We start from the raw sequence: 25,784 nt of genomic DNA on the forward strand, positions 1-25,784 counted from the left end.
ACTATTTGCAGTTATTAAAAACAGAAATGAACATTTCTGGGTAAAATAATATAAATCATAATTTATGGTTACCTTCACCATGAAATTCCCGACTTCTAGTATATTCATTATGTTGAGCAATATTGAAATCATGTGGTGTTATTGGATGCTCTGATGTGTAAACCAAACATTAGAAATGTGTTAATGATGTAAAGGTAAATAACGAATGTGCAGATCGAATATTATACCCATATGGCCTTCTAGGCTTGGTTGTGTAGGCTCAATTAATACAGTATCATAATCTCTCAATTCAGGTTCATGGGTAGGTGTGTCATGAACAATATGTTGCTGTGTCTGGATTGATAATGGAGCACCTGATAGAGTGTCTGGCATCATAGAAAGCCATGGTAAGCCTTAAGAGGAGACACATTTATTTTTTGAATGATTCACTTGTACTCACCAGTTATCGTGTCGTCTTGTACACATTGTCTCAACTTTTTGTATTCACGTCGCTTATGCAGTAGAATTTCTCTATCTGCATCATCCATATTGATGTACCTCGCTCGGTTCATTATGAGGTTGCCCATGGTAGATGCAGTAATTGCTGAAGACAAAAGGAAATCAAATTAATAAATTATGTAAATAGTAATTATAACAACGAATACCTACCAGATTGATTATAGGTTGAAGGTTGAGAAATGGTTGAAAATGGTTCCACTGATATTGACAGTTGGTGCAAAGAGCCCCTCGCTACAACAGGCGTTACCGGCTCTGTCACCTGTGAGTTGGTTGAAAATGGTTCCACTGATGTTGGCAGTTGGTGCAAAGAGCCCCTCGCAACAACAGGCGTTACCGGCTCTGCCATCTGTGTGTTGGTTTGTATTACGATCGAAGATCCAGTAGCATAAGCTTGTGTCTGTCTAGGCGAGTATAGTACTACAACAGGAAGAATGAGTATTAGTAACTAAAAAATAGGACAATGTTAATTATGGGCAGGAAGTACCTGTGTCAGCCTTCTTCATCGCTCGATAATCACGCATTCTTTTATTTCTCGCCTCCCTTTCTTCGTTGGTTTCTTCAGCCTTTCTTCTTGCACGGTATTCTCGTTGTTTTCTATTCCTCTCCTCCCTATGACGCTCATGTTCATCGGACGGACCTGGTTGTGGGAACATATATTTGCAAAAAGGTTCGACATCAGTAATAATAAATAATAAATGAAAACATTATGCTACTTGGTTTGATTATGCATGAACCTGTGATAATTTGGTTAGATATATCAGTAAGCGCAGTCTGTCGTCTTGTTCCCATTGTGTACTCCATAGGATCAATGGGACCAGTCGAGTCCATGTATTGCAATCCGGATGCCTGAGAAATTGTTGAACATGGTGTCTGCAACAAGAATCTCGTAGTATACGGTGTCTCAGCCCGTGCCACATGTGTGTTATCCCCTCCAGGAGCTTGCATTACGATCGAAGATCCAAAACAATAAAGTTGGGACTGTCCGGGCGAGCAAAAAAAACAATAGAATATATTATTCATAGGGGATACCTGTCTCAGCCTTCTTCCTCGCGCGATAATCACACATCCTTTTATTTCTTGCCTCCCTTTCTTCTGTGGTTTCATCAGCCTTTCTTCGTGCATAGTATTCTCTTTGTTTTCTGTTCCTCTCCTTCCTCTTACGTTCTTCGTCATCAGATCGCACTGTTTGTGGGCACATATTTCATAATTAAATAGCTCGATATTATCAGTATTAAACGAAAACATGGAAACATAGCAGTATGAACCTTTGTTATTCTCATTAGTTATATTTGTAAGCGTACTCCGTCCCATTTTGTGATCAACAGTAATAATATGAAATGTTCCTGTAACCTGAAAAGCTAAATGTTAAGAATAAATGCATCAACCGTTAGTCATAATGTATCCGGCTGGCGCACCCTTGCATATCCAGTGCGTTGTAAGATCAACGAAGTGAATGTATATGGCAAAGAAATCTTATATCTTGAAATCTAAAGAACATGCAAAAAATGCAGAAGTGTCACTGAAGCCATCTTTTCTTCCCAAACCACGTTAAATGCAAGAATAAAGTGCCGGTCAACAGTACACAACATTGAGCCAAGATTAGCAGATATAAATGAACCAAGCATATGCCTAGTATTCAATATAAACATGACAGACACAGATTCTTCCTACCTTCAATAAAAATGAATATTTGTGCCCCGTTGGAAACAAACAGTAGCACATTCATCAAATAATTCTAGGCCTTTAAACACAGACATCATGCTAGCAGATATCATGGCTACTCAGAATTAAATTGATAACAATTAAATTAGAAAAATAAACATTACCTATTCTGGATTTCTCAACAACAGGAAAAATCTCAATGTAACATTTGTCTCTGAATGATCTCAGGCTGAAGATCTTTACATCGTACTGTAAAAGCAAATGCACACAATTGAGTTTGGTATCATATATACATAAATATACAATCAAAAAGGGGCAATAGTATACTATGATTCCAGTCCCAGAAGAACAAGCATGACAGACAGATGCTCCTTTGAAAAGTTTTTTTGTCCAACGGAAGAAAATCTAATATACTCCTAACAGAGAAATCATGCTAGTAGTATTGTTGCTACACTAACAGAGTCTGCACACTGAGTTGCTGTTTTATACATGAGCCTTGTTTATATGGGTTACAACTGTACTCGAGATCCCATTATGTTGTGGAGTTCAGATGTAAAAAACAGAAAGTTGGTTGTTCCTATCCGCTACAATAGAATACCATGAGTTGCTTGCATCTCTATATATTTTCAATCACTTACGAACACCAAACAAAGTAATTAAGGGATTCATGGGACTACTTCACCAGGTAAATGGAATAAATCACACAACCAATCGTGCTAGAACAATACACAGAAAAGGGTCATACCATGCTTGTACTTCTAGATCGTCAGCAATGGAAGCACCAGTACCGGCAGGTTCCCACGAGAGGCCTTGAGACGACGACGAGCTTGCCATACCTAGTTGTTACAATCTGGTGAACCAATTGAATGCAGATGACGACGCAACAGCCCCATCTCACTGGCGCAAGGTCTTCTTCGTCGTAGTCCGGCGTCAGGCTGGGGAGCAGCGCGAGCGCCTCCTCGATGGCCCTAGGCCCCTAGTCGCGGCCGCGTCGAAGGCGTGGGCGGGGTGGGGAGCTCCTGGGATTAGGTTTTGCCGGCCTCGGCGTCGGCGGTCGCCGTGATGTAGGCGCGTTCAAGCGGGGTGGGCAGTTGCTGAGGCGTGCGAGCGCGTCTGTGGAGGATTTGGCGGCGGCTGAACCATCGTCGTTGGCGGCCTCGTCGCAGAGAATCGCAGAGAAGGTTTGGTGGGGCGGTTTCACGGGGCCTGGGCTGGGGAGAAATGCACGAGCGAGTGCGAGTGCGTTTCTGCGTGAGAGTGCGTGCGTTGAGATGATCCATTAGAGACTGGCCGTCTGATACGTTTCAGTAAGAGATCTAGTACGTTGGTTTTGACAGTGGGATTATTTTGGAGCTAATACGTTGGGTGTATTTAGCTGGGGCATGAGTGTGTGGGATAATTTGTATGGTGTATCTAGCTTAGTTGTAACTGGTGGGTTTAAGGGGTAGAGATGTATAAGTGTTGCAGCGCTCTAGACTCCAGGGTGTATTAAAAGAAGGTTCATGACACATGAAATGTCTTAGAAAAGTTTCACAAGTTCTACACTGACAATTAATAATTCATAACAGCCATCTGTCATTGGTTACAAACTTCAAATCAATAATAGTTATATTGTTATCATTTATTCATAGAGCTATTTTCCACCCACCCCTAACCTTTTCTAGCACCCGCCTAGACCTGGGTGACAACGTGGGCACGAAGCACCACAGCGACACTCAGTGTTGATGGAGGATGGCGCTACCCCGCGGTCATGGTTCCACACACTGCCTCGGTCATGGTTCCACACACTGCCCCGGTCATGGCTTCGCACGCTACCCTGGTCATGGTTCTGCATGCTGCCACGTCGACACTGACTTCCTCTCATCGCTGCCTTGGTCATGGTTCTGCACGCTGCTGCCTTCGATGTTGATGGAGGATGACATAGGGTGTTGCGGAGCCTAGACTTATATAGGTAGTGTTTGGTTCAGCGCCACCAGCGGCAATGGGAACGGAGCGAACTGCTGTCGGTAGCTGTTGCAGTGGAGGTAATCACGTGATTTGTTTGGTTACATTTTGTATCCGCTAAGTTCTGCGCGGGATCGGCTACCACTACCTTGAGAGAGGCAATGAGATCCTACAGCCCGGTATCCCATCGCGCCGTGATGGATTACGGATTGTTGCAAACAAACGTGAAGCAACGAGAAGAAATAGCGGCGTGAATGATTACGGACTGAAATAGCCCCAACCAAACAACTCCATAGTCTGAGCCACAGGACCACCCACAGGATTAGGTTGTTAGGCAGTTACAGTCGGATCCGCGCGCAACAACCCGCAACAGACGGAGCAAGGAGACGACATTGGCGGTATGACCCCACCTGGTTGTGACGGACATGATCACGACAAGATATTCCAAGCGGGTCCCATATGGCAGAGTAACGAGTCCGGTCGACGCGTGAAGGGCTGAGCAGCTGGTGCACGGGCCCCACCTATCGGTCTGGGGCATGGGATGGCCAGGCGGCTGGTTAGAAAATGGTCCACACATGTGGGATGAAAGAGGAGAAGATGGGCTGCACAGGTGAAGGGACGGAATGGGCCAGCGCAGTTTCTCGGTCTGAGACGCTCGTTCTTCTATTCTTTTTTTCTTTTCATTTAATTATTGTTTTTCTATTTTACTATTATTTTAACATTCAACTTCAAATCCAAGTCTCCAATTCTAAATTGAGTTCATGTTTTCAAGATGTGAGAAGCTTTTACTTCAATCTTTTTATTGAAGGTTTCTAAATACCTAATTTATAAAAGACTAGTACCATTAATTTAAATAATTGTTTTCTTTCTATTTCATTTCCTTTTCTATTTAAATTTCAATCTCAATTTGAGCTTGCTATTTCAAATATAAGCGCTCAAACAAAGATCCAACATGTGTGCATAACTACATTATTTATTTAAAAGAACATATCTTTAATTAAAAATGTACACACGCTAAAATAAATTCCCAAATTATTCTTTCTTATCTAAAAAACTACATAGTCTCTAAACACCTTTTTGGGGTTTACATCTGATGACCCACCGACCGGTACAGAGCTCCAGCCGCTGGAGACTAGTTGCAGAGCCCTCTATGCACTCGGTCTAATGCTCCACAGAACCATTTCGGTGCGCCAGAGCACATACCAGTTTTGACAATTTTAAACATATCTTTGTATGACTTAGGCAAACATATCTAGCGGCTTTCCAACTAGTCTAACTCATGAAAGGGGTTGTTTCGAAAATCCTTCAACTCATATTCCTTCTTTAGCTCAATAATGGCTCCAATTGAGTGATTCATTGAAATTTAACTATCTGACCTCTTTAGCTTAGTCAAATATGTTTCTAGGTGATGAGGACATCACTCATATACATACAATGTATGGACCGATAACACGATCACGTGCACGGCAACTAAATCTCCATGTTCATTCTAGCCTAGTCAATTGCGTTTTAAAGCTTACACTTAGGGCCATAGATGTTTTGATGATTAGAAACCTTTAAGAGGACTAGCAAGGACTTGGAAAAGGCCAAGGTATCAAGTAGGATAAGCAAGGGCGTCCACAATAGGAAGGAGATCAGGCCCGATTGAGTTGTGATTCCATCTTGGATTCCATGACTAGTCTGCACTAAAACAGACGCCCTGGACACATCTAAACTCCGATTGGGTCGGACTTTATATGGATGGAAAGCTAAGGAGATAAGCTTTCCATCCCAATTGGAGCCTACTTAAAATTCATCTGGAGTCAACAAGAATCGTCGAAACAAGTCGGCATTCAGATTTTGTTTTGGTGTTGCGACACCGTGAGTTGGGATGTTGGCCCGTGTATCGCGTTGGATCCCGTTAGGGATGCGTCCATGGGTCTTGCACATCATAATACTCTATTTAATCATTAGCTGATGCCACCATTAAGGTTGGTGTTTTGCTTAGATTCATTATATCATAGAATAGTGTCGTCGTTCATCGGTTTGTGAGACCGCACCTCGTAATCAACATAGTTTTGGTTGTGTTCTTCCTGTTTTTGCTTGTGTTCTTGATTGCGCTTACAGGGATAAGCCTTTTTGGCGAGTCACTCGTGTGTCACACATGATAACCAACAAAGCAGTGGTGTAGTGATTACGAGGAATCGTTCGCTCGGAGCCTTGGATCATCAACGCCAAAGTCTCCACCCAATCAAGTTATCCTACCTCATGGAAGATCGGACCTTGCCCTCTATCACTAGGTATATTTAGAACTTATCCAAACTATATAACTATTGCTAGTTCATCTATTCCAAGTTTTACTCCTTTTGGTTGGAATCGAGCTGATTTTGACTTAGAACTGAATTTTTGAACTTATGAACCTGTGAATCAAAGACTAGGCAAACTAGTTAATTCGAATGATTGTGATGGTCATCAAGCACCAAAATCAATATAGAAAATGGTTTGTGGTCATTTCCCTTTCATTGTCCCCTTTTTGGTGATTGATAGCAACATATAACCAAAGTGAATACGAAGTATGAAAATGTAACTAGTTTGCACTTTAGACAAGAGTTCATAAGCTACTTAAGTGAAATATGTTCTAAGCGAATATGAGTGTTTTCGATATGATTAACATTTTGGACCACATTTGCACCACTTCCATTTGATTTTGCAAACTTTTGATAAGATCTTTTTCAAAGTCATTTACTTTTGGCCGAAAGTATAAGAATGGAAATTTCACAAGTTTCTAAGTTTTTAAGAATTCTCCCCCTTCTTCAAATGCTTTTGTTTTGGCCAAATAAATTCTCCCCCTGAATAAATTCTCCCCTTTTGGTATGAAATTTTTTTTCATCCTCTTAGCTATCAAGAGGGTTTTCTCAAATGAAAGGGTATCAATGTGGAAGGCTAAAAAGTTTCGAAAAAACTGATGGTGGTGCGGTCCTTTTGCTTTGGCCTAGTAATTTCTCCCCCTTTGGCATTGAGAACCGCAAACAAAGAAATCGAGAGGCCTCTACAACAAACATATGAAGTTAAATACATGAGTTGGGGCAAATAGTGTTGATACCGAACGAATATGCAGTGGCAAGATTAGGGAGGCAAACAACAAATATATGATCATGAGTTGTAGTCCTTGTAGGGTGATTAGGGAAGTAAGGAACCACAAACAACGAATACATAAGAAGGTGATTAGGGAAGCAAACAAGATTTGTTAAAGGAGGGATATACTGTCATGAGTTGTAGTCCTTGTAGGGTGATGCATGAGTTGATGAGGACAAAAGACAGCGGTCTAATTTCCAAATTAGATTTTGAGAAGGCATATGACAAGATCTGATGGAATATGAATGGGCAAAGGGGCTCCTAACTTCTGTAGGGTTACTAAGGCAAGGAGATCCTCTTTGTGCATTCCTTACTTGCTCTTTAATTTGGTGGCTGATGTATTTAGTTGTTTGTTAGATAAGGCGGTCGCCAAATGACATATCATTAGGATTCTTCTTGTTCTGATATGTGGCAAGATTTCTTATGATTAGTATGTTGATTATACTATCATCATGGTGGATGACAGTGAACAACCCAGCTTAAAATCATCTTGTACTAATTGAATCTCTGAATTAATTATCATAAGTGTGAAACCTATGTTTATGGCGTGTTTCCTGGGGGGAGAGAATTATAAACATGTTTACAAGCTGAAAAATTTACCTGTTAAGTACCTAAACAATATTGTAACACCTAATCTCTACTACTCTATATGTTCTTATTGTAGTCGTCCACACCCCTGTCTCTGCCTCCGCAGTCCGCACCCGCGACACCGCCGCGCGTGATTCGCGTGACCCCCGCCCCCGCCATCCTCGCGCGGCCCCGCGCGTGGAAATCTTCCTGTGCCCCGCCAGCACAACCAGTCCGTAACTCTGCCCCATCCCCGTCCAACCCCACGCCGTCGCCACCGAGAAATCCGCCATGCCATGAGACACCCCCGCCATGGAGGCACCTCGCGCGATGCCTCCCTCCACCCTCGTCCTCGCCCGCCATCCACCGCCCCCAAATGTCGTGTCCGCGAGGAGCCCCACGTCGTGCCCGCCATCCACCTCCCCCAAGTGTCGTGTCCGCGAGGATGAGCTTGTCACTGCGGGAGGCAAGGAAGACCACGAGCGTGGGGAGCGGATTCGAGGAGATGGCGAGCAAGAGTGCCTGCGCAGTGTGAAAACGTGTCTGCTCTGTCCTGCGAACTGGCCTCTGCCATCCCTGTTGCCAAAACAACTCTTCCTTCGTTCAGTGTCGAACTATCGATGTGGTCGGCCCGCGCGGCGTTGCGTGGGGGATGGGCGTTGTACGAGCTGTACAGGACAGCGAGCCGCGTGGCGGCGCCGACAGTGCTATTGTGGCGGTGACTGCAAGAGCTGGAGCACCCGACGCGGTGGCCGGAGCGGCTAGGACGGTCGTCCGCGGCGCGGCCTCGGCCGGGCTCTCCGCTCGTGTGGTTTCATGTCGTATCCCTTGGCGAGGGAATGGCCGCGCTTCCCATTGTTCGCCACTACGTCCGCCTCCGTCGCGGCCTCCTCGTGCTTTTCACCACCACCACCCTCTCCTCGTCGTAAGCTCCCGTTCTCAGCCACAAGTGCCATTTTCAAAATTCATATTGCGTTGTCGTCCCCTAAATATCTACCACCATTTGGCTTGTATGCAGAGAAGTTATCATGAATCTACTCCCTGATGGTGTCATATATCAGGTGCGTTTGCAGACTGCTCATGTAGCTTCAGACCCTATGGCTGTGCTGGATTTAGTTTAGTGGGGATGAACAGTGTGTTTTCTTCATAGTGCTATTTGATAATTCGTGTTGGTGTTGCTTTGTTCATCTGTTAATGCTTCACCATGCCTGACTAGATAACCATACATTGATACAATACAGTTGTAATATCACTTAAAATTCACAGGATCATTGGGTATTTACCTAGCTGCTGTTACTGAGTTGTAATAGTAATACTTTGAGTGAAAATTGGGAGGGAAAGTGTAGTTTGTCCAGATGCTGGGACTGGCTGCCTTAAGGATTTCGGAAGTCCACATTGGAAGCAGCTTCATGTGCAATTTTTGCATGCTGTGTTTATTTCTCCCTTCCAAGTTCCAACCTCATTTTTGTATGCATGTAGTTTGCTCCTCTTGACTGTCCTACTGCAATAGATAGTTTTATTGGATACTGGAAGCCAAGTTTGGTACTTCTTCTGGAAAGTGAACTCTAGCCAAACCTCATCATGTCTGCAGCAGCAAAAGGGGTCAGTGGCTTTCTCATAATTTTGGAAATTGTCCAGATCACTTTTCATGATCATGCTTGTTTTCTAGCAGTAGCAACGAGTGGTTTCCTCTACAACTCGAATTCCTTTCGATTCAGTTCCCTGTCCAGGATTTGTGTGGGTGACTAATAAATTGTGCTTGGCTGGAATGCAAATTGCTCCATGGTGTTGTTAATTTGTTCTAAGTTGGAGATGAAGTGACTGACTCCATGGGCATGTGGTTCACCTCCCTACTGGTGCTGGACAAATATCAGGCTGGCATTGACGTATAATGTGCGGCTAAGGTTGATGACTGATGACTGGTGAGGAACCAGACAAATGATGAGTTGAATCTTTCAAAGTTCAGTTTAGTATCCAATTTTTTTCTCTCAAATCATTGGTACTGTGTACAATCTTGAAGCTTCCTGGAAACCACCCCTCCTCTACAGGTTTGTTCAACCAAGTCAGCTTCCACACCGGTCAGTGTCTTGGACTTTCTCTGCCACTCCCAGACCTTGGTATCTTTTTTATGGGTGCTCATTCTGTCATTCACCACACCTATCTTGTGCTCACCGCTCCTACTACCACAGGTCCAAAGCAAGAAAGAAGGAATGAAGAACGATAATGGCTCTGGTCGGGTAGGTGGCGACGATGGCGCAGCTGGTGGGCGTGGACGCGTTCAGCCTCTTCATTCTTGGTCTCTTTGTGTTTGTACCCATTACTTTCATTTACTCTATGCTGAGTTGTTAAGAACATTACAAATGTTCTGCATCGTGCAGGTTCTCCATCTTCCATTTACCAACTTTTGACCCTTCTGTACTTGAGTTTCGGCCTGTTTGGATCCAAGGCGCTAAATTTTAGTCCCGTCACATCAATAGCGGAAAGGAGGGTTGAACAAATGATGAATTAGTGCCATATCTGCAGCTGCTAGAGGTGGGTATATGTGGTCTTCTATAAGAGAGGCCAATGCCACCCACACAAATCACACAACTACGTGGTGAACACAAAATGAACTATTCTTTTACTAAAGATAAAGATACTAAAGAATATTATGCTAATTTTTGGAGGGCGCTCTCCTATTTAAGGAGGGTTTCCAACAAAACAAATTCAAATTTTTGTTGGTTATTGAATTATTGTTAATTCAAATGCTTAAAATGCCCTCTATAAGCTGTACGATATTTTAAAATGTTTTTATTTACATTTACATTGTTTGTTTATGACCAAAAAAGCTCTTATAAGTTGAACCGTTCTTTCAAATTTTGATTAGTATCTATCATTTCACATATTCGGTTATAACTGTATGTTTTCCTTGATTGTGCCTGATATTTGTTTGTAGATATCACCAGACGGGAGGGAGCATTAGCTTTAGCCTATCAGCTATTCAGAATCTGCAGATGGGAGGGAGCATCAACTATTCTATAATTGCTTGATATATTTTTATGTAGTGTTGCTTGAGTTTTATAACATGACCGTCGAAACTGGATTGGCAGTCAGCTAGATATAACCGACCGTCGAAACTGGCTTCTTATCATGGTACGCAGTGCGCTGCAAGCCTGCAAGTGACATCAAATTGGATTGGCAGTCAGCGGGTGTCACAGTGTCAGTGTCGATGGAATGGTTCTGCAGTGCATGTGCTTCTGTAATTTCCACAATAAGTAGTCAACTGCCCCTGACATTGTAGTGATCCCTGCACGTTGGTGGAACTCGACAACTTGCCAAAGCGCCAGAGTCCATCTTATGAATAGAGAAAATAACAGCAGCAAATGACTGCATTTTTAGTTAATCCTTTTATTCCTAAATTAATTATGTTTGTTAATGCTTTTATTCCTAAAATAAGTAACCGAGCACTGGATTCTTCGCAATTTGATTTGCGAGATCACTATGGCAACAGACAAACCAGACTGAAAGGAGAACAACTCAACATCAATCTTGGTTATCAACCAAGAGCCTAAACTCCTTTGTCATGTGTTATCGTTTCAATCCTAAACTATGCATCGTTGTGGATCTTGAAGATCTGGTTACAAGCCTACAACTTAACTGATATATATTACATGATGATAATATGTATATTCATGGTGACACCTTTGCTCCTTGAACATGTTGTAGTCTATTGTGTAGTTGCAAAAGAATCTGTGAATTACCAGTTAGTGGAGATTGAGAGGGATTCCCCAGCTAGCAGCTCAAGCAGATTAGGAAGTGGCTCATCTTCATCTACTGGCACAGTACAGTGGAGCAAATGAGTATATATCACCATTAATGCTGAGTTATCGATCAAGTAGCTCGTTAATTCATTAAAATTCCTTACAGATTCTGACTCTGATGTTACGATTTATTTTTTCAATAACCAGAGGATGACAAGCCTACTACAGGAGTTGGTCCTAAGTTATACAATAAGCCTGACTTTTTTTTACAGAGCACAAATGCCATGTTTTTCCTGTTTGGGCTAGCACCACAAATGAAAACAATAAATTGGACTCAGCCTATCGTGAAGATATGAAGGAAGAGCACTGTCCCATTATTCTGTTTTTTCGGTAATTAAAGCATCATCTCCATTCTTGGTTGTTCCCATTTTTCTATTATTTAGTAAGTAGCTTATCTAGCTAATGTTAAAAACTGGAAGAAGACCATGTTTCTAGCATGAACATGTCAGCATTGTGCCATCAACAACTTCCCTGTTAGCTCACGATACACCATGCTCCAGCCCGCCCCCTGGTTATCACTAATTCAATCATCTGTGGTGCCGATTGTGTTCCCAAGATGCACTGAAATAGAGCAAGATCAAATGAGGATGAAGTTACTGTGTAGAGATTTTTGTTCCCCCTTTGTAGCAGCATCCATGGATTTTATTTGCGCAGAATTACTCTCTTTTACTGGTTCATTCAATAATTCAATTTGTTGCTTGGAAACCACTGTATAATAAATACAAATGCTATGGTATGATTTTGTGGATTCTGATCGCTCCTTTTCTTGTTAGCATGAATTCTTGTAATTTGGCATGTCTTTTTGGTTTTGCATATATGGTCTGGTCCTGAAAGAATATTGTACAGATGAATGATGCAGTAGGCTGGTAGCTTGTAGTACAGGAACGGGTTGGTAGGCCAACTTTGAGATTTGCATCATGTTGCGAGGAAATTATTGATAGAGAAATCAAAGCAACAAATTCGTGTTCTGGAGACTGTTCATGCACAATATCTTGCCATTATGGCACTATCGAGATCTCTCAATATGTTTTTGCTTCTGTTTTTGTCTCCTAAAAAATGATTGTGGCTGGTCATTCACTCATTCTTCTTATAGAATTCAAGTTTCTATCTTCAAATCTGAATTGAATTTAAATGAAAGTGACACGAGAAACATGCTTCATGCTTTCTTTTGTCTTATTTGTGATGTTTCTCACCTAAAGATATGTGCTCGTTCCTGAAATTGACTGTGTTGTTGTGTTCATGGCAATTTGTATTTTTGAATTTCAATATATTTTATTATAACATGTTTACTCCGTAGCAATGCACAGGGATGCCACACCTACAAATATTTCATAAAATACCACATGTTGTATGAAAAAAAATCAGGTTTGTGCTTTTCAGAGGGGAGTCATTCAATAGATTTACCCTATAACATGATCAGCTTATCTTATTTTAGAAAGATTCCTTATGCTATTAGCATTTAAAATTGCATTTCATTGTGCTTCAGGAAAGGTTTGCATTTGGAAGAATGGGATTTGATTGGTGATTTGTGGATCGTATGACTGGTGATTGGAGAAGCTAGAGTGCAACGACAAGGAGACAATGGAGAATAAGTATTTCACCCCAATCAAAGGTGAAGACTAGCATTCTCATGAAAAAAGCCAGTCATTACTGATATTTTTTTCTGTTCAGGATCTAATTGCTCAACGTTTATGCCTTTCATTTACTACCTTCATTCTTTTTTTTCAAAAGTGTTTAGTGCATCAACATTGTTTTCAGTAAATGTCTTTGACTGTTGCCTTTTATTGCTATATGTCGGGTCGTTTTGTTGCGATGTTGTGCACGCGGTTGTAGGGAGGGCATATTGTGGCGGCTACGAGGAACCGATGTTCCTGTGTGGCGGTGACAACGACACCGTGGAGCCAAGGCAATGTCAGCAAGCTGATTTTTCAGATTGGAATCTATGGTTCTTTTTAAAGATCGAATATGTTCTAGCATCTTAAAAAGATTTGTCATAATGTAAACATTTGTTCTGAGGTCATTTAGGCCTCAAACAGAATTTCTTGGACTTATTTCGTTGGAGGGAATGGGACATCTCGAGATCTAAATGTGTATAGAAGATCCAAATGTGTATAGAACATATATTTTTTATGGGTATCAAATATGATTATGTGCAAAGCACGAACATAGTACTATAACAATAAAACACACATTTGTACATAATTCATTATGATATTATATGTTACCGTTGTAACGCACGGGTACTCACCTAGTTACAAATTATGTATGTATCACTGCTTCTGCTAGGATTCAGAGCAAGAACGATACTTGATCCTTCGAAGGGCAACGACACGACATCTAAGGGTAAACTGATTCTTACCAATTCTTGTTTAAACAGCCTGCCTATTTTCCATTTGGATTTCCATCACCCGCCAATCGGAGCTCACACCAAGACGTATAGTATAGCACGAGGACAACGTTTTTAAGGAAGGTAGAAAACAAGTTTAGGGTAATAAATAGGAGTATGTGAGGAAGCCAAATGATAGAGATACAGGCATTATCAGTACTATAACGGCAAATGAATGTTTACTACTTCCAAATTTTCAAATTATAACTGGTTATAGGCTTATAGCTCTTCTAGCTAGAACGGCTTATAATTTGGGACAAAGAGAGCAGTAAAATGGAGTCGGAAAGTTCCTAATCCCTCGGCGCATTTGGACACCCGCCAGCAAAATTTGCACAACTAAGCAGCGAAATTCGCCAGTCAAGCAAGCAGCAACATGTCACACACAAATACGTACGTTACATGACATTTTATGAGCATCATTACATGTACTAAAGCTGTCACGATCGAGGGTTGGGTATCTCTGATAGTATCCGACAGTCGACATCGACCCCTTGGTATAAATATTGTACACCACACACGCATCTCGGACGAGGAGGTCAGCGATGTTGCTGCCGCTGGGTCGCCGCTTCCCCGGAGTCGGCGCCGTACTCGCTTGTCCCGCTGTAGTCGTTGCTGAACTCGCTGCTCTCGAAGGCCACCTTCCTGAACTTGCTGATGTTGGCCGCGTAGTTGGCCCCGTCGTACTCCGATCCGGAGCTGAACATCATGCTCTGCCCTGGCTTCACCCCCTCGTTCAGGTCGTCCAGCGACGCGTCCCCTTCCAGAGCACGGACGATCTGCACAAAGCACGGCCGCACAGGGGGGCACCGCACGGGGCGAAATCAGTCCAGGCCTCCAGGGTAAAATCTCGAACGCGTCACGTCGTTTCGCAGGCTAGTAGGGGCCTCGAAGGAAGCAGAGGCTACGATTCACCTGTTTCATCTTGGGCCGCCGCTTGGCTGAGTGGCGGACGGCCGCCGCGGCAGAGGAGCACATCCGCTCCAGCTCCAGCCGGTCGACCCTGTTCTCCAGCCGCGGGTCGAGCAGCTCGTCGAAGTTGTCTTCGGACAGCGCGCGCGCCAAGAGGGGCCTGGCCTGCATGCACACCACCGCCGCGAACGTGTGAGAACTAACTGAGCATGCGCGGACGGAGGCAGCTGCAATGCAATGCAAGGCAGCGCGGAGAGGGGCGGCCATGGCCAGCCTACCCAGTCGACCAGGCTGTCCTCCATGTAGTTCGTGGGATCAACCGGTCTCCTGCCGGTAATGAGCTCCAGGAGCATGACGCCGAAGGAGAACACGTCCGACTTGTCGGTGAGCTTGCCGCTCGACGCGTACTCCGGGGCCAAATACCTGCGTGCATAAACGTGCAAATGGCTGATCGGCACCTTTCTTTTGCTGCACGGTTGCACGCCCGCCGTTGCGCGTGGCATGCATGATGCTTACCCGAAAGTTCCCATGACACGCGTGGAGACGTGCGTGTTGGTGTCTGTGGTCAGCTTGGCAAGTCCGAAATCCGCGACCTTAGCCTCGAAATTCTCGTCCAGAAGGATGTTGGCTGCCTTGATGTCACGGTGGATGATCCTGGGGTGGCCTTAATTTGTCACCATGCACATTAGCAAGAAAACCGGCAAAGATGAACATGGGGTATACATATACTTTGACAACAAAAAAAATCGTCAAATAAAAAACACAAGGAACTAATTAAGGGGTCAATTTGGAGCTTACAATCTTCGTGCAGGTAAGCCAAGCCCTTGGCGGAGCCGAGGGCGATGGCAAGCCTCGCCGGCCAGGCCATCACCGGCACACCCTTCCCTGCACCCACCACGCATGCATGAATCATGATACACCATAACGAGTACTCAGATTGTCCAGCGCGGAAACTCCGCATACTGGTACTGACCGTGGAGGTGGTGCTCGAGGGTGTTGTTGGGCACGAACTCGTAGACAAGCAGGCGCTGGGAGGAGCCGGCGATACAGTAGCCTACGAGGGAGACGAGGTGGCGGTGGTGGACTCGGCTGATGATCTCCACCTCGGCCTGGAACTCGCGCTCGCCCTGCCCGCTCCCGGCCTTGAGCTGCTTCACGGCCACCTCCTTGCCGCTGCCCGCGAGCACGCCCTTGTACACGTACCCGAACCCGCCCTGCCCCAGCAGGTTCGTCGATGAGAAGCCGCCCGTCGCCGCGGCTAGCTCCTCGTACGAGAACGAGCTCTTGGAGAAGCCCAGCGACGGCATGCCCGGCGAGGGCGGCATCTGGCCCAGCCCCGGCCCGTGCGAGCCGCTCATGTCCCCGCTTGCGGGCGAGTACGGCGCGTGCCAGCCGTGGTCCATCGCGCTGCTCTGCCACTTGGGCATGCTGTTCGCGTAGAAGACGTTCCCTGCACGCACGCACGCACGCCGCGGCGCGCCATGTCAGTTATTACTCCACACTCTCGCCATTCGCATGTCGTCAGCAGCGTGTACCGTGCTCGTCGGTGTAGTACGGCATGTTCATGTGCGGGGGCTTCTTCCTCCTCTTCTTCTTGGCGCAGCACACGCACGCGGCGATGCACATCAGCAGGCTAAATGCCAGGACCCCAATCACCACGCCGGCCAGGATGACATCCACCTGCGTCGACCCGCTGCTTCTGCTTCTGCTTCCGCTTCCGCTTCCGCTCTTGCTGCTGCCACTATTATCGGAGTCACTGTCGCTGCGCTTTGGAGCCGGTGGTGACGGGGAGTCCCTCGACGGCGCGGCCGGCGAGCCTCTGGCCGCTGGCGCCGTGCTATCCTGCGGCGACGCCGGTGGTGGCGGCGACAACGACGGTGCGGGTGGCGATGGCGACGGCGAGCCCGAGCCGGAGGACTTGGGTGGCGGCGTCGATGAGTCGGAAGGAGGCGGCGTCGACGAGTTGGAAGAAGGCGGCGGCGACGTGTCATCAGGTCCAGCGGGCGCCCCGTCTGGCGGTGTGGCCATGATTAATGTTTAACACCTTAACGGGGATGGAGTTCTGTCTTGGTGAGGATGATGATCCACCCCGGCCTCTAGATTGTGCGCCGGGGTTCGATTGGAACGACGCACCTCCTCCTCCTCCTCCTCCTCGTGACGAACCCCTGCAATGCAAATGCCGCCAGAGCCGAGATCAGAGGCGCGAGGAACCAAGTCGATGTAAAAAGGCGTTAAAACGCGAAGATCCTTGGTTCGTTCATGCGCTCATGGCGTACCTCCCTTTTCTCCTTGTTCTTCTGCGGAAGAAGCGAAGGGGTTGAAACCAAACCACAGAGACGGAGGAAAGGGAAGTAGGCTTCAAAGCGTCACATTGCCCAACCTCCAGTGCTCCACCGCACCGCCATGCCACATTTCCAGGACGAGAGCCGCTGCCCTCCCCCCTCCTTGGCATTTGTTTTCCATTTTTAGCCTCAGTACCTAATGGGACGCTGTCGGCCATTGGAGCTAGGCTGGTTGACAGATTTTCTGTCACAGACATGTCCCAAAATGTGTTCATCTGCCATCTTCTCTTGGGTTCTATTTTCCCCTTTGAGACAACGACAACACTTTATGAACTGATTTCCGTACTATCATCAGTGCCATCTAGCATGGTGACAAATGTGTGTACAGTGCAGAAGATCCACAAATACAGAGCACACGAGTCAGCTTCGCAAGCAGAATTTGCATCTTGAAATTGCTAGAAACCGTCAATAATTCTCATAAATAATACACTTAAATTGCTACAAACTATCAATAATTCTTACAAATAATAAACAACAGCAGAGTTAGGGGGCGTTCGGTTTCTAAGCCTTAATTTTAATCCCTAAATTGTCAAGAATATTGACTAAAATAGAGATAATCTCTCTTTTAGTCATTGTGTTTGATAATTTAGGACTAAATTAGAGGGACTAAAAATTAGTACCTAAAACCAAACGTGGAGAAGATTTATGGTGGAATCAGTGGTACGTACCTTTGCAGACACGAAATAAAGCAGGAAATTTTCACATGCAACGTTTCTAGTGGAATCCTTTTGATTTTAATGATGTTAAAAAATAATCTGGGTTCACTGAATAACTAATGTGAGCTTTGAAAAATGCAGAGACAACATCGATGCATTTAAGTTAGCTGCAGAAATCAAATTTCACTGAAGCACTTGTGTTCCATCTTTGCGCCTTCAGCTCTAGAAAACACTAGAGAAGTTCTCATAAAAGCTCTGAGGCAGTTTGAACAGTGGTCCGTCTTTCTCCATCCAATCTACCCACGTGGGCCATGAGGAGAGAATAGCCAACTTGCATATATCTACACCCAAAACCTAAAACACAATAAGATCAGCTTCAGCTTCATAGCATAAACAACGAACAACTCGTTCTATTCAATTGAACTGATGTGAAAATGGTAGAGTTAGGCCCTGTTCCAATCTTGCGAGATAAACTTTAGCAGCTTTTTTAGCTAGTTTTAGCCATTTGTAATCTAAACAGGTGAGCTAATGGTGGTAATTGAAGCTAAACTTCAGCACTTCAATTCATATAGTTAAAGTTTAGCAGGAAGCTAAAGTTTATCCCGTGAGATTGAAACGGGGCCTTACTTCTGCTTTATGAGGCCAAACAACATGTAATAATCAGAAAAACCTTGCATTTTCATGGATGATCATAACTCGAGCCTGATTGGGATGCAAAATAATCGGCAAAAGATCACCCAGGCCAAGTCGCAAAAAGGGCTTCAGTAGTGTCGGGGACCATAATTAGGGGTACCCTCAAGGCTCCTAATTCTCAGCTGGTAACCCCCATCAGCACAAAGCTGCAAAGGCCTGATGGGTGCGATTAAGTCAGGGATCGGTCCATTCGAGGGACTCGATCTCGCCCGAGCCTAGCCTCGGGCAAGGGCAGCCGACCCCGGAGGATCTCCGTCTCGCCCGAGGCCCTCCTCCAGCGACGAACATACTTCCGGCTTGCCCGAGGCCCTGTCTTCGCCAAGAAGCAACCCTGACCAAATCGCCGCGCCGACCGACCAAATCGCAGGAGCATTTAATGCAAAGGTGGCCTGACACCTTTATCCTGACGCACGCCCTTCAGTCGACAGAGCCGAAGTGACCACAGTCACTTCGCCGCTCCACTGACCGACCTGACAGAAGGACAGCGCCGCCTGCGCCGCACCGACTGCAGTGCCACTTGACAGGGTGAGGCTGACAGGCAGTTAGGCCCGACCTCAGGCACCATAGGAAGTTCCGCTCCGCCCGACCCAGGGCTCGGACTCGGGCTAAGCCCCGGAAGACGGCGAACTCCGCTCCGCCCGACCCAGGGCTCGGACTCGGGCTAAGCCCCGGAAGACGGCGAACTCCGCTCCGCCCGACCCAGGGCTCAGACTTGGGCTAAGCCCCGGAAGACGGCGAACTCCGCACCGCCCGACCCAGGGCTCGGACTTGGGCTCAGCCCCAGAAGACGACAAACTCCGCTTCGCCCGACCCCAGGGCTCGGACTCAGCCCTGGCCTCAGCCGACGGTCTCCGCCTCGCCCGACCCAGGGGCTCGGACTCGACCACGGCCACGGAAGACAGACTCGACCTCGACCTCGGAGGAGCCTCCACATCGCCCAACATAGGGCGCGGACCGACCACGTCGACAGGAAGCGCCATCATTACCCTACCTCAAGCTGACTCAGGCTACGGGGAACAAGACCGGTGTCCCATCTGGCTCGCTCCGCCAGATAGGCAATGATGGTGCTCCGCACGCTTTGTGACGACGGCGGCTCTCAGCCCCCTTACGGAAGCAAGAGGACGTCAGCAAGGACTCGACAGCCCCGACAACTGTCCTTCCGCCAGGCCCCAGCGCTCCTCCGACGGCCACGACATCACACGAACCGGGTGCCAAAACCTCTCCGGCTGCCACGACGGCATGTACTTAGGGCGCTAGCTCTCCTCCGCTAGACACGTAGCACTCTGCTACACCCCCCATTGTACACCTGGATCCTCTCCTTACGCCTATAAAAGGAAGGACCAGGGCCCTCTTACAGAGGGTTGGCCGCGCGGGGACGAGGACGGGATAGGCGCTCGCGTGAGGCCGCTCGCTCCCTCTCCCGCGTGGACGCTTGTAACCCCCTACTGCAAGCGCACCCGACCTGGGCGCGGGACGAACACGAAGGCCGCGGGATTTCCACCTCTCTCACGCCCATCTCCGGCCACCTCTCTTCCCCCCTTCGCGCTCGGCCTCGCGCCGACCCAACTAGGCTGGGGCACGCGGCGACACTTCACTCGTCGGCCCAGGGACCCCCCGGTCTCGAAACGCCGACAGTTGGCGCGCCAGGTAGGGGCCTGCTGCGTGTTGACGAACAGCTTCCCGTCAAGCTCCAGATGGGCAGTCTCCAGCAACCTCTCTAGCCCGGGACGGTGCTCCGTTTCGGGAGTCTTGAGTTCATGTCCCTCGACGGCGGCTACGACATGATACTCCTTCCCCCGCCGTGCGACAGCGACAATGGCGGCCGACAGCCCGCCCGCCGGCGGCGGAATCGACGACGTCTTCCCCGTGTGGTGGAAGAACAACATTCGAGTTCACCCCGTCCTCTCCCCCGCCGACGGAGGAGGAGGCGGGGCAACCAAGGCCAAGCAGGAGGCAGCGCCTCGTCGGCTGTCGAGCGAGTCGACGGCGCCAGCGCCCCAACGGGGGGCGCGTCGGGCATCGACCTCGCGTTTGAGACGAAGACGAGCGTCGTCTCCCCGCGACACGCCAATTCCGAGCAAACGGACGACGCCAGCACGCTCGCGAAAGGCTTGCTGGACGTCACCCTCGTACCTGAGACGACGGTGCAGTCAGTCCCCGACGTGACTTCATCACCGCCCGTCGACCAAGAGGTACCGACCGATTCCCATCTCACGCCCTTTGGATTCAGCCTCGACCCGCCAAGCGGCTTCGCTTCGGCGGACGCTCTCGTAGAGGCGAGTCCAAACCCTCTGGGGTATCGTATGCGGTCACCCTGGGACTGGCTGATGGACGTCTCGACCTACGGACCCTCGGGGTCCGAGGAAGATGACGAGCCCGATTTCTGTTGGGATTTCTCTGGACTTGGTAACCCCAGTGCCATGCGGGACTTCATGACCGCATGCGACTACTGCCTTTCCGACTGTTCTGACGGTAGCCGCAGCCTCGGCGACGAGGACTGCGGCCCAAGTCGTGAATGTTTCCACGTCGATCTAGGGGGTCCCTCCGAAGGCAACCATCTCGGTATGCCAGAGAACGGTGATCTCCCTAGGCCTGCGCCTCGCGTTGACATCCTACGGGAGCTAGCTGTGGTCCCCGTTCAAGCGGGGGGTCATGACCCACAGCTCGAGCAAATCCGCGGGGTGCAGGCCAGGCTTGACGAGGGAGCAGGAGCACTTGAGCCGATCCGCCGGGACGTTGAGCAGGAATGGGCGGGCCAGCCTCCGGCCGGAGAAATGCGTCATCTACCCCAGGGTATCCAGCACTGCATCGCCGACGATGTCAGGGTAAGGCCGCCACCCACTTCCAGTGGGGTCGGCCAGAACCTGGCTGTGGCGGCAATGCTTCTCCGCGCGATGCCGGAGCCATCGACCACCGAGGGGCGGCGAATTGTCACACCCGGTTTTGGAAGGTAAACCGAATGCGAACCATGTACGTGCCAGGATCAGAAATTCACGTACACAACGATTACATAAATGACTCATCATAGCACAATGCTTCGAATAACAATAAAGGGTAAGTAATAATATGAAAGACTAGAGTCATTTACATAGTAAAATCAAAGTACACAGAATAGAAACGTAGCCAACGTAAATAAACCCACCACAGGCAACTGACTGGGGGTGGTCGCTAGCCTAATCCTCGAACTCGTTGAAGTCCCAGAACTCCTGGAGATCCGCCTCGACGCCTTCTTCTTTACCTGAGCATAGATTGCACCAAAGGCAACCTGGTGTTTTGTGAAAGCAAGGGTGAGTACACATCAACGTACTCAGCAAATGTCCCGTTTGGCTGTAGTGGACTAGCTTTATGTGGGGTTAAGTCAAGCAGTTGCTTTTAGTTGGTCAGATTATTATTACTAGTAGGAAGCTAGGTTTTAGCATTAACCCAAGTTCTTAACCCAAAGTACCCTTTCCAAACGGAAAGAATACCACTTACCATTACCATAATCATAATCAAAAACCATCATCCTCATCACCACCTGCAAACTAACCATCTCTGGTCAAAGTATCTCTAATCAAAGAGGATCCCAAGGCTGCTCTTAACCGTGAGCACGACTGATATATCAGTTTCATTACCCTCTGCAGAGGTCGCACACTTTACCCATGAGCCGTGATTCCCATTTTGCCCGGGGATCATGACTCCCCATTGATCACTTCCTAGGTGGTCCGGCAGGGTATCACTACGTAGCCTTTACAAAGATTCCCTAGAGGTCATAGCCGCCCGTTAGGTTTCTCCAGTTTGATAAACACAGTACCTCTCCTCGCAGGAGGGTGACTAACAAAAGCAAAACGAAAGAACCTCGGCACTCAGCCTCGGCAGAGCAAGCACTGTGCCTGGACCCCATTGACGGCACGACGACGAAGCAACTACACCTCTAGTTCCTCTAATTAATTAGCTAAGGGCATCCCATTTCACCCTCATGGTTGCACTGTTATCCCGGGTGGTCTCTCAACGAACAGGTCCTTACGGAGAGGTACTCGGGAAACAGCCCGAGTCCCCTAAATGCCACAAGTATATCATCATATCCAGAATGAAATCATAGTATCATCATTGTATCGCATCATGTTCATTGATTAAAGTAAAGCGCTAGCATGTAGCTAACCATAGTAACCCAAAAGGTAAATCAAGGACCAGGTAAATAGAAAGCTAGTAAATCCTTAGGTTGTTCATAGTATGCGGGACAGTGTATTATAAAGTAAATGAGACATAATGGGTCAGAGGACACTTGCCTTCACCAAACAGATGCTCAGGATCTTTAACTTTGTAGAACTCGAAGAACATGTCCACTTGATCGTCGAAGTTTGATCATCGATTCCTCGAAGCTCGGGAACAGCTCACGATCTATTCGCGACGCGCAACGAATACAAACAGACACAAGCAAACATATATTTACATAAGAACATTACATCATACAAGATAAAATATTATAAAAGCGAGCAATATAAAATAGAGAGCACTTCTACGGTTACGTGAGGAAAAGAATCGCGATAATCGAAGTTACGGCCGAGGGGTTAGCATGTTTACACTATGCAATTATTAATTAGAATATTTAATTTGGCGTAATTATATTAATTGATATTTAATAAATGCAACTAGAGATATCGCCTAGCTTTAATTAGTCTATAACGCTAACAACTGTCAAATAAATAAGTAATTTAAGTAACACGAGGACTCCTAAGCGAGACGAATTTACAACGCACGACACAACACGACAGTGTGCGAAGCGACGCGCGGAACAGCACGCGACCACGAGCACATCACGCGCGACTAGCGCACAGACAGTGCGACGACGCGTGATACTCACTAACAGATAACGTGATTATACTAAACAAGTATTAAATGAAAAAGCGTTTAAATTGGTATTCATCAAGTTAGCATTTATCTATAAAGACGCGAGTTAGAAACTATAAACTAGTTTAAATTCGAAGGTCATTTTTAATATGTATCAAATGAATAACTAATTAAACAATTAAAACTTGTGACATGGTAAAATACGTGACTAATATGAAATCGACATTGTTACGAAGTTTACACGACTGGAATGAGTCGAAATAGGTTTACGACGTATTATATATTGAATAACTAATAATTCGCCGCTAATAAACGACGTGACATACAAATACTACTAAATTATGTCGTTTCTATATTAAATATAGTATTTAAGTCGGCACAATCACGTTAACAGTTATCAACAAATACATAATTAAAATTATAATTTAGATTCGATTGAATCGTTATTTTAATAATCGAAAACTAAATAATTAATTAATTATTTAACATTAACAATATGGCGAATTGATTTTATTATAAGGCACGCAAATAGCGAATTACGCGAACGACGACGCGCGCGACAGCATGTGAACTAGCACGCGCGAAATATCACGCGCGACTCGAGAATCAATATCTGATACCACGTTTATACTAGGCGAGTATTGAATCTAAATATTTGCGTTGGTATTAATCAAATTAACATGTATTTATAAAAGTGCCACTAAAACAATAAATTAGTTTAAATAAATTGCTACGTTAATAACCATCGAATCAATTAAATAACTAAAACGTGTATCACTGTAAAATAATGTTACAAACACGTAGGCGATGATGTTACAAAGTTAACGCCACTGGAACGTGTCGAAACAAATTTATAACGCAAAAGCTATCACATGTTTACTAAATTGCCTAATAAAATGTCGTGGCGCGTTGTGATCGGCCAGATCCAAGGCACACGAAGGACCACACGACACACGGTCACAGAAGATCTTGGGCTCCCTAGCACAAAACAGGGAAATACAGATCTCTGCCACTCGAGCATCTGCCAAGGCAGTTTGCATGCATGCATGCAACTGCAAAACGAGCGTGCGTGAAGGGAACACATGGAGCCATGGAAGAATTAGTGGTGCATGAGCGTGGGGCCAGGGCAGTTCCTTTTCTCCAGTCTAATCACTCGGCACAAGCACACATGGATCGCCTGGGCATGAGCCATGAGGCCGCACGGCACAACACAAGGTCGCGTCGAGGCGAAGCTCGCGACTGCGCGTTGGCGGCCAGCAGGCAGAGACGTGGGGTGGCTAGCCGATGCGCGGGTGTGCATGGACGTGCGCAGGAGGGAGCACGAGCGGCTTGGGCTTGCCGGCCGAGAAGACGAGACGAGACTGTGCAGCACAGATCCTGTGGCTCGGCAACGCGAGCGCGCGTGTGCGAGGACACGACTGGGAGGTTCATCGGGGCACAGCGGCATCGCGAGCGTGGCGCGAGAAAGGCGACACAGGTGAGGCTCGCAGGGAGGGGGTAGACGGAGGGGTTACTCACCTCAACGCGAAGCTCGGACGGCGAGGACAAAATGTGAACGGCGATAAAGAACTCCATCGCGATGGACGACGGCGACTTGGCAAGGCGACATCGCGGCGAGCTTAGCGCTGGTTCCCTGCTCGACGGAGATTAGACACGGCTACAAGGCCGAGGCACCACGTGACGGCAAGAGCGTGTTGCTGCGAGGCGAGAGGAGGAACGGCTGCGGTACAAAGAAGTGGGGGTAGACAAGTGCGTTTGAATAGGGGTGGCCGGTGGAAGTTGTTGCCGATCCTCATGCGTCGTGGGCGACTTAGGCAGGGGAGACGATTCAGAGAAGATAAACAGGAGAGGGGCGGCTTGGCGGGTGGGTCCCACATGCAGGCGGCGGCGGCGCTCCCACGCGCGTGCGCTAGGGCACGGCGAGTGCCGCGCGGGCGGGGCAGGCTAGCTGCGCGGAGTGGGCTGCGACGAGGGAAACGCGAGATGGGCTGTCGGAGGGAGCGCGCTGGGCCGGCCCACGCGGAATGAGGGAAGGCGGCCGAGTTGGCTGGTGATGGCTCGGGCCCTTTTCCTTTCTTTTTTTAATTTTCTTTTCTCACGCATGACCCAATTTAAATGAATGCACACCAATTTCACTCATCAAACAAAAATAGGTATGCTCCAGCATGATGCAACAATCATAACTCTCATAGAGTTCTATTCCACTAAGCTTGATATTTATATAAATCAAAATAACTCTTCGTTATTTAGAGAAAGAAAAGGAGAAAAGGAGAGAGTAACACCTGAATTTGGTGAATATTAGAAAAGAAATTTTATACCCCAAATTCAGGGTGTTACACGAATCCAGGGAGAACTCAAGAATCTCCTGGAGGGCGCCGCGGTC

At 47.0% G+C, this 25,784-nt stretch overlaps 2 protein-coding genes and 1 pseudogene across 4 annotated transcripts; 1 reads left to right on the plus strand and 2 right to left on the minus strand.

Moving 5' to 3' along the window:
- Window positions 1-628: 628 nt before the first annotated feature.
- Window positions 629-1,326, minus strand: LOC118473502 (uncharacterized). Its single transcript, XM_035963170.1, has 3 exons — window positions 1,233-1,326; window positions 983-1,135; window positions 629-915 (listed from the first exon to the last, which is right to left on the minus strand). Exons 1-3 carry the CDS (start codon window positions 1,324-1,326, stop codon window positions 629-631), a joined length of 534 nt encoding a protein of 177 aa, XP_035819063.1.
- Window positions 1,327-8,405: 7,079 nt separating this feature from the next.
- On the plus strand, window positions 8,406-10,747 carry LOC103655953 (probable 3-deoxy-D-manno-octulosonic acid transferase, mitochondrial; annotated as a pseudogene).
- A 3,554-nt stretch (window positions 10,748-14,301) lies between these two features.
- Window positions 14,302-25,331, minus strand: LOC100193505 (Proline-rich receptor-like protein kinase PERK4). Of its 3 annotated transcripts, NM_001358760.1 has the most exons (11): window positions 24,920-25,186; window positions 22,840-22,951; window positions 21,714-21,836; window positions 17,157-18,232; window positions 16,416-17,045; window positions 15,854-16,330; window positions 15,679-15,765; window positions 15,397-15,544; window positions 15,159-15,303; window positions 14,884-15,045; window positions 14,302-14,747 (listed from the first exon to the last, which is right to left on the minus strand). In NM_001358760.1, the coding sequence occupies exons 5-11, from the start codon at window positions 16,906-16,908 to the stop codon at window positions 14,508-14,510; spliced, it is 1,752 nt and encodes a 583-aa protein (NP_001345689.1). In that variant the 5' UTR covers window positions 16,909-17,045; window positions 17,157-18,232; window positions 21,714-21,836; window positions 22,840-22,951; window positions 24,920-25,186; the 3' UTR covers window positions 14,302-14,507. The 3 variants fall into 3 exon arrangements, with proteins under 3 accessions (NP_001345689.1, XP_008651782.1, XP_020398049.1); XM_008653560.4 differs by lacking the exon at window positions 21,714-21,836 and having other exon boundaries at window positions 14,346-14,747; window positions 24,920-25,331; XM_020542460.1 differs by lacking the exons at window positions 22,840-22,951; window positions 24,920-25,186 and having other exon boundaries at window positions 14,346-14,747; window positions 17,157-17,523; window positions 17,891-18,232; window positions 21,714-21,754.
- Window positions 25,332-25,784: the final 453 nt, after the last annotated feature.

The sequence above is a fragment of the Zea mays genome, chromosome 1, assembly GCF_902167145.1.
Source record: "Zea mays cultivar B73 chromosome 1, Zm-B73-REFERENCE-NAM-5.0, whole genome shotgun sequence".
In the NCBI taxonomy this organism is placed as follows: domain Eukaryota; kingdom Viridiplantae; phylum Streptophyta; class Magnoliopsida; order Poales; family Poaceae; genus Zea; species Zea mays.

Excerpts from the sequence above, each read along its gene's own strand:
- LOC118473502 (XM_035963170.1), bottom strand. The coding sequence starts at position 1,326 with ATGGACTCGACTGGTCCCATTGATCCTATGGAGTACACAATGGGAACA. Across the intron at positions 1,136-1,232 it reads ATCTAACCAAATTATCACAG|GTCCGTCCGATGAACATGAG; the intron begins GTTCATGCATAA and ends TCCCACAACCAG. Across the intron at positions 916-982 it reads GATGAAGAAGGCTGACACAG|TACTATACTCGCCTAGACAG; the intron begins GTACTTCCTGCC and ends TTCCTGTTGTAG.
- LOC100193505 (NM_001358760.1), bottom strand. The coding sequence starts at position 16,908 with ATGGCCACACCGCCAGACGGGGCGCCCGCTGGACCTGATGACACGTCG. Across the intron at positions 16,331-16,415 it reads GTACTACACCGACGAGCACG|GGAACGTCTTCTACGCGAAC; the intron begins GTACACGCTGCT and ends GCGTGCGTGCAG. Across the intron at positions 15,304-15,396 it reads CGTGTCATGGGAACTTTCGG|GTATTTGGCCCCGGAGTACG; the intron begins GTAAGCATCATG and ends TTATGCACGCAG.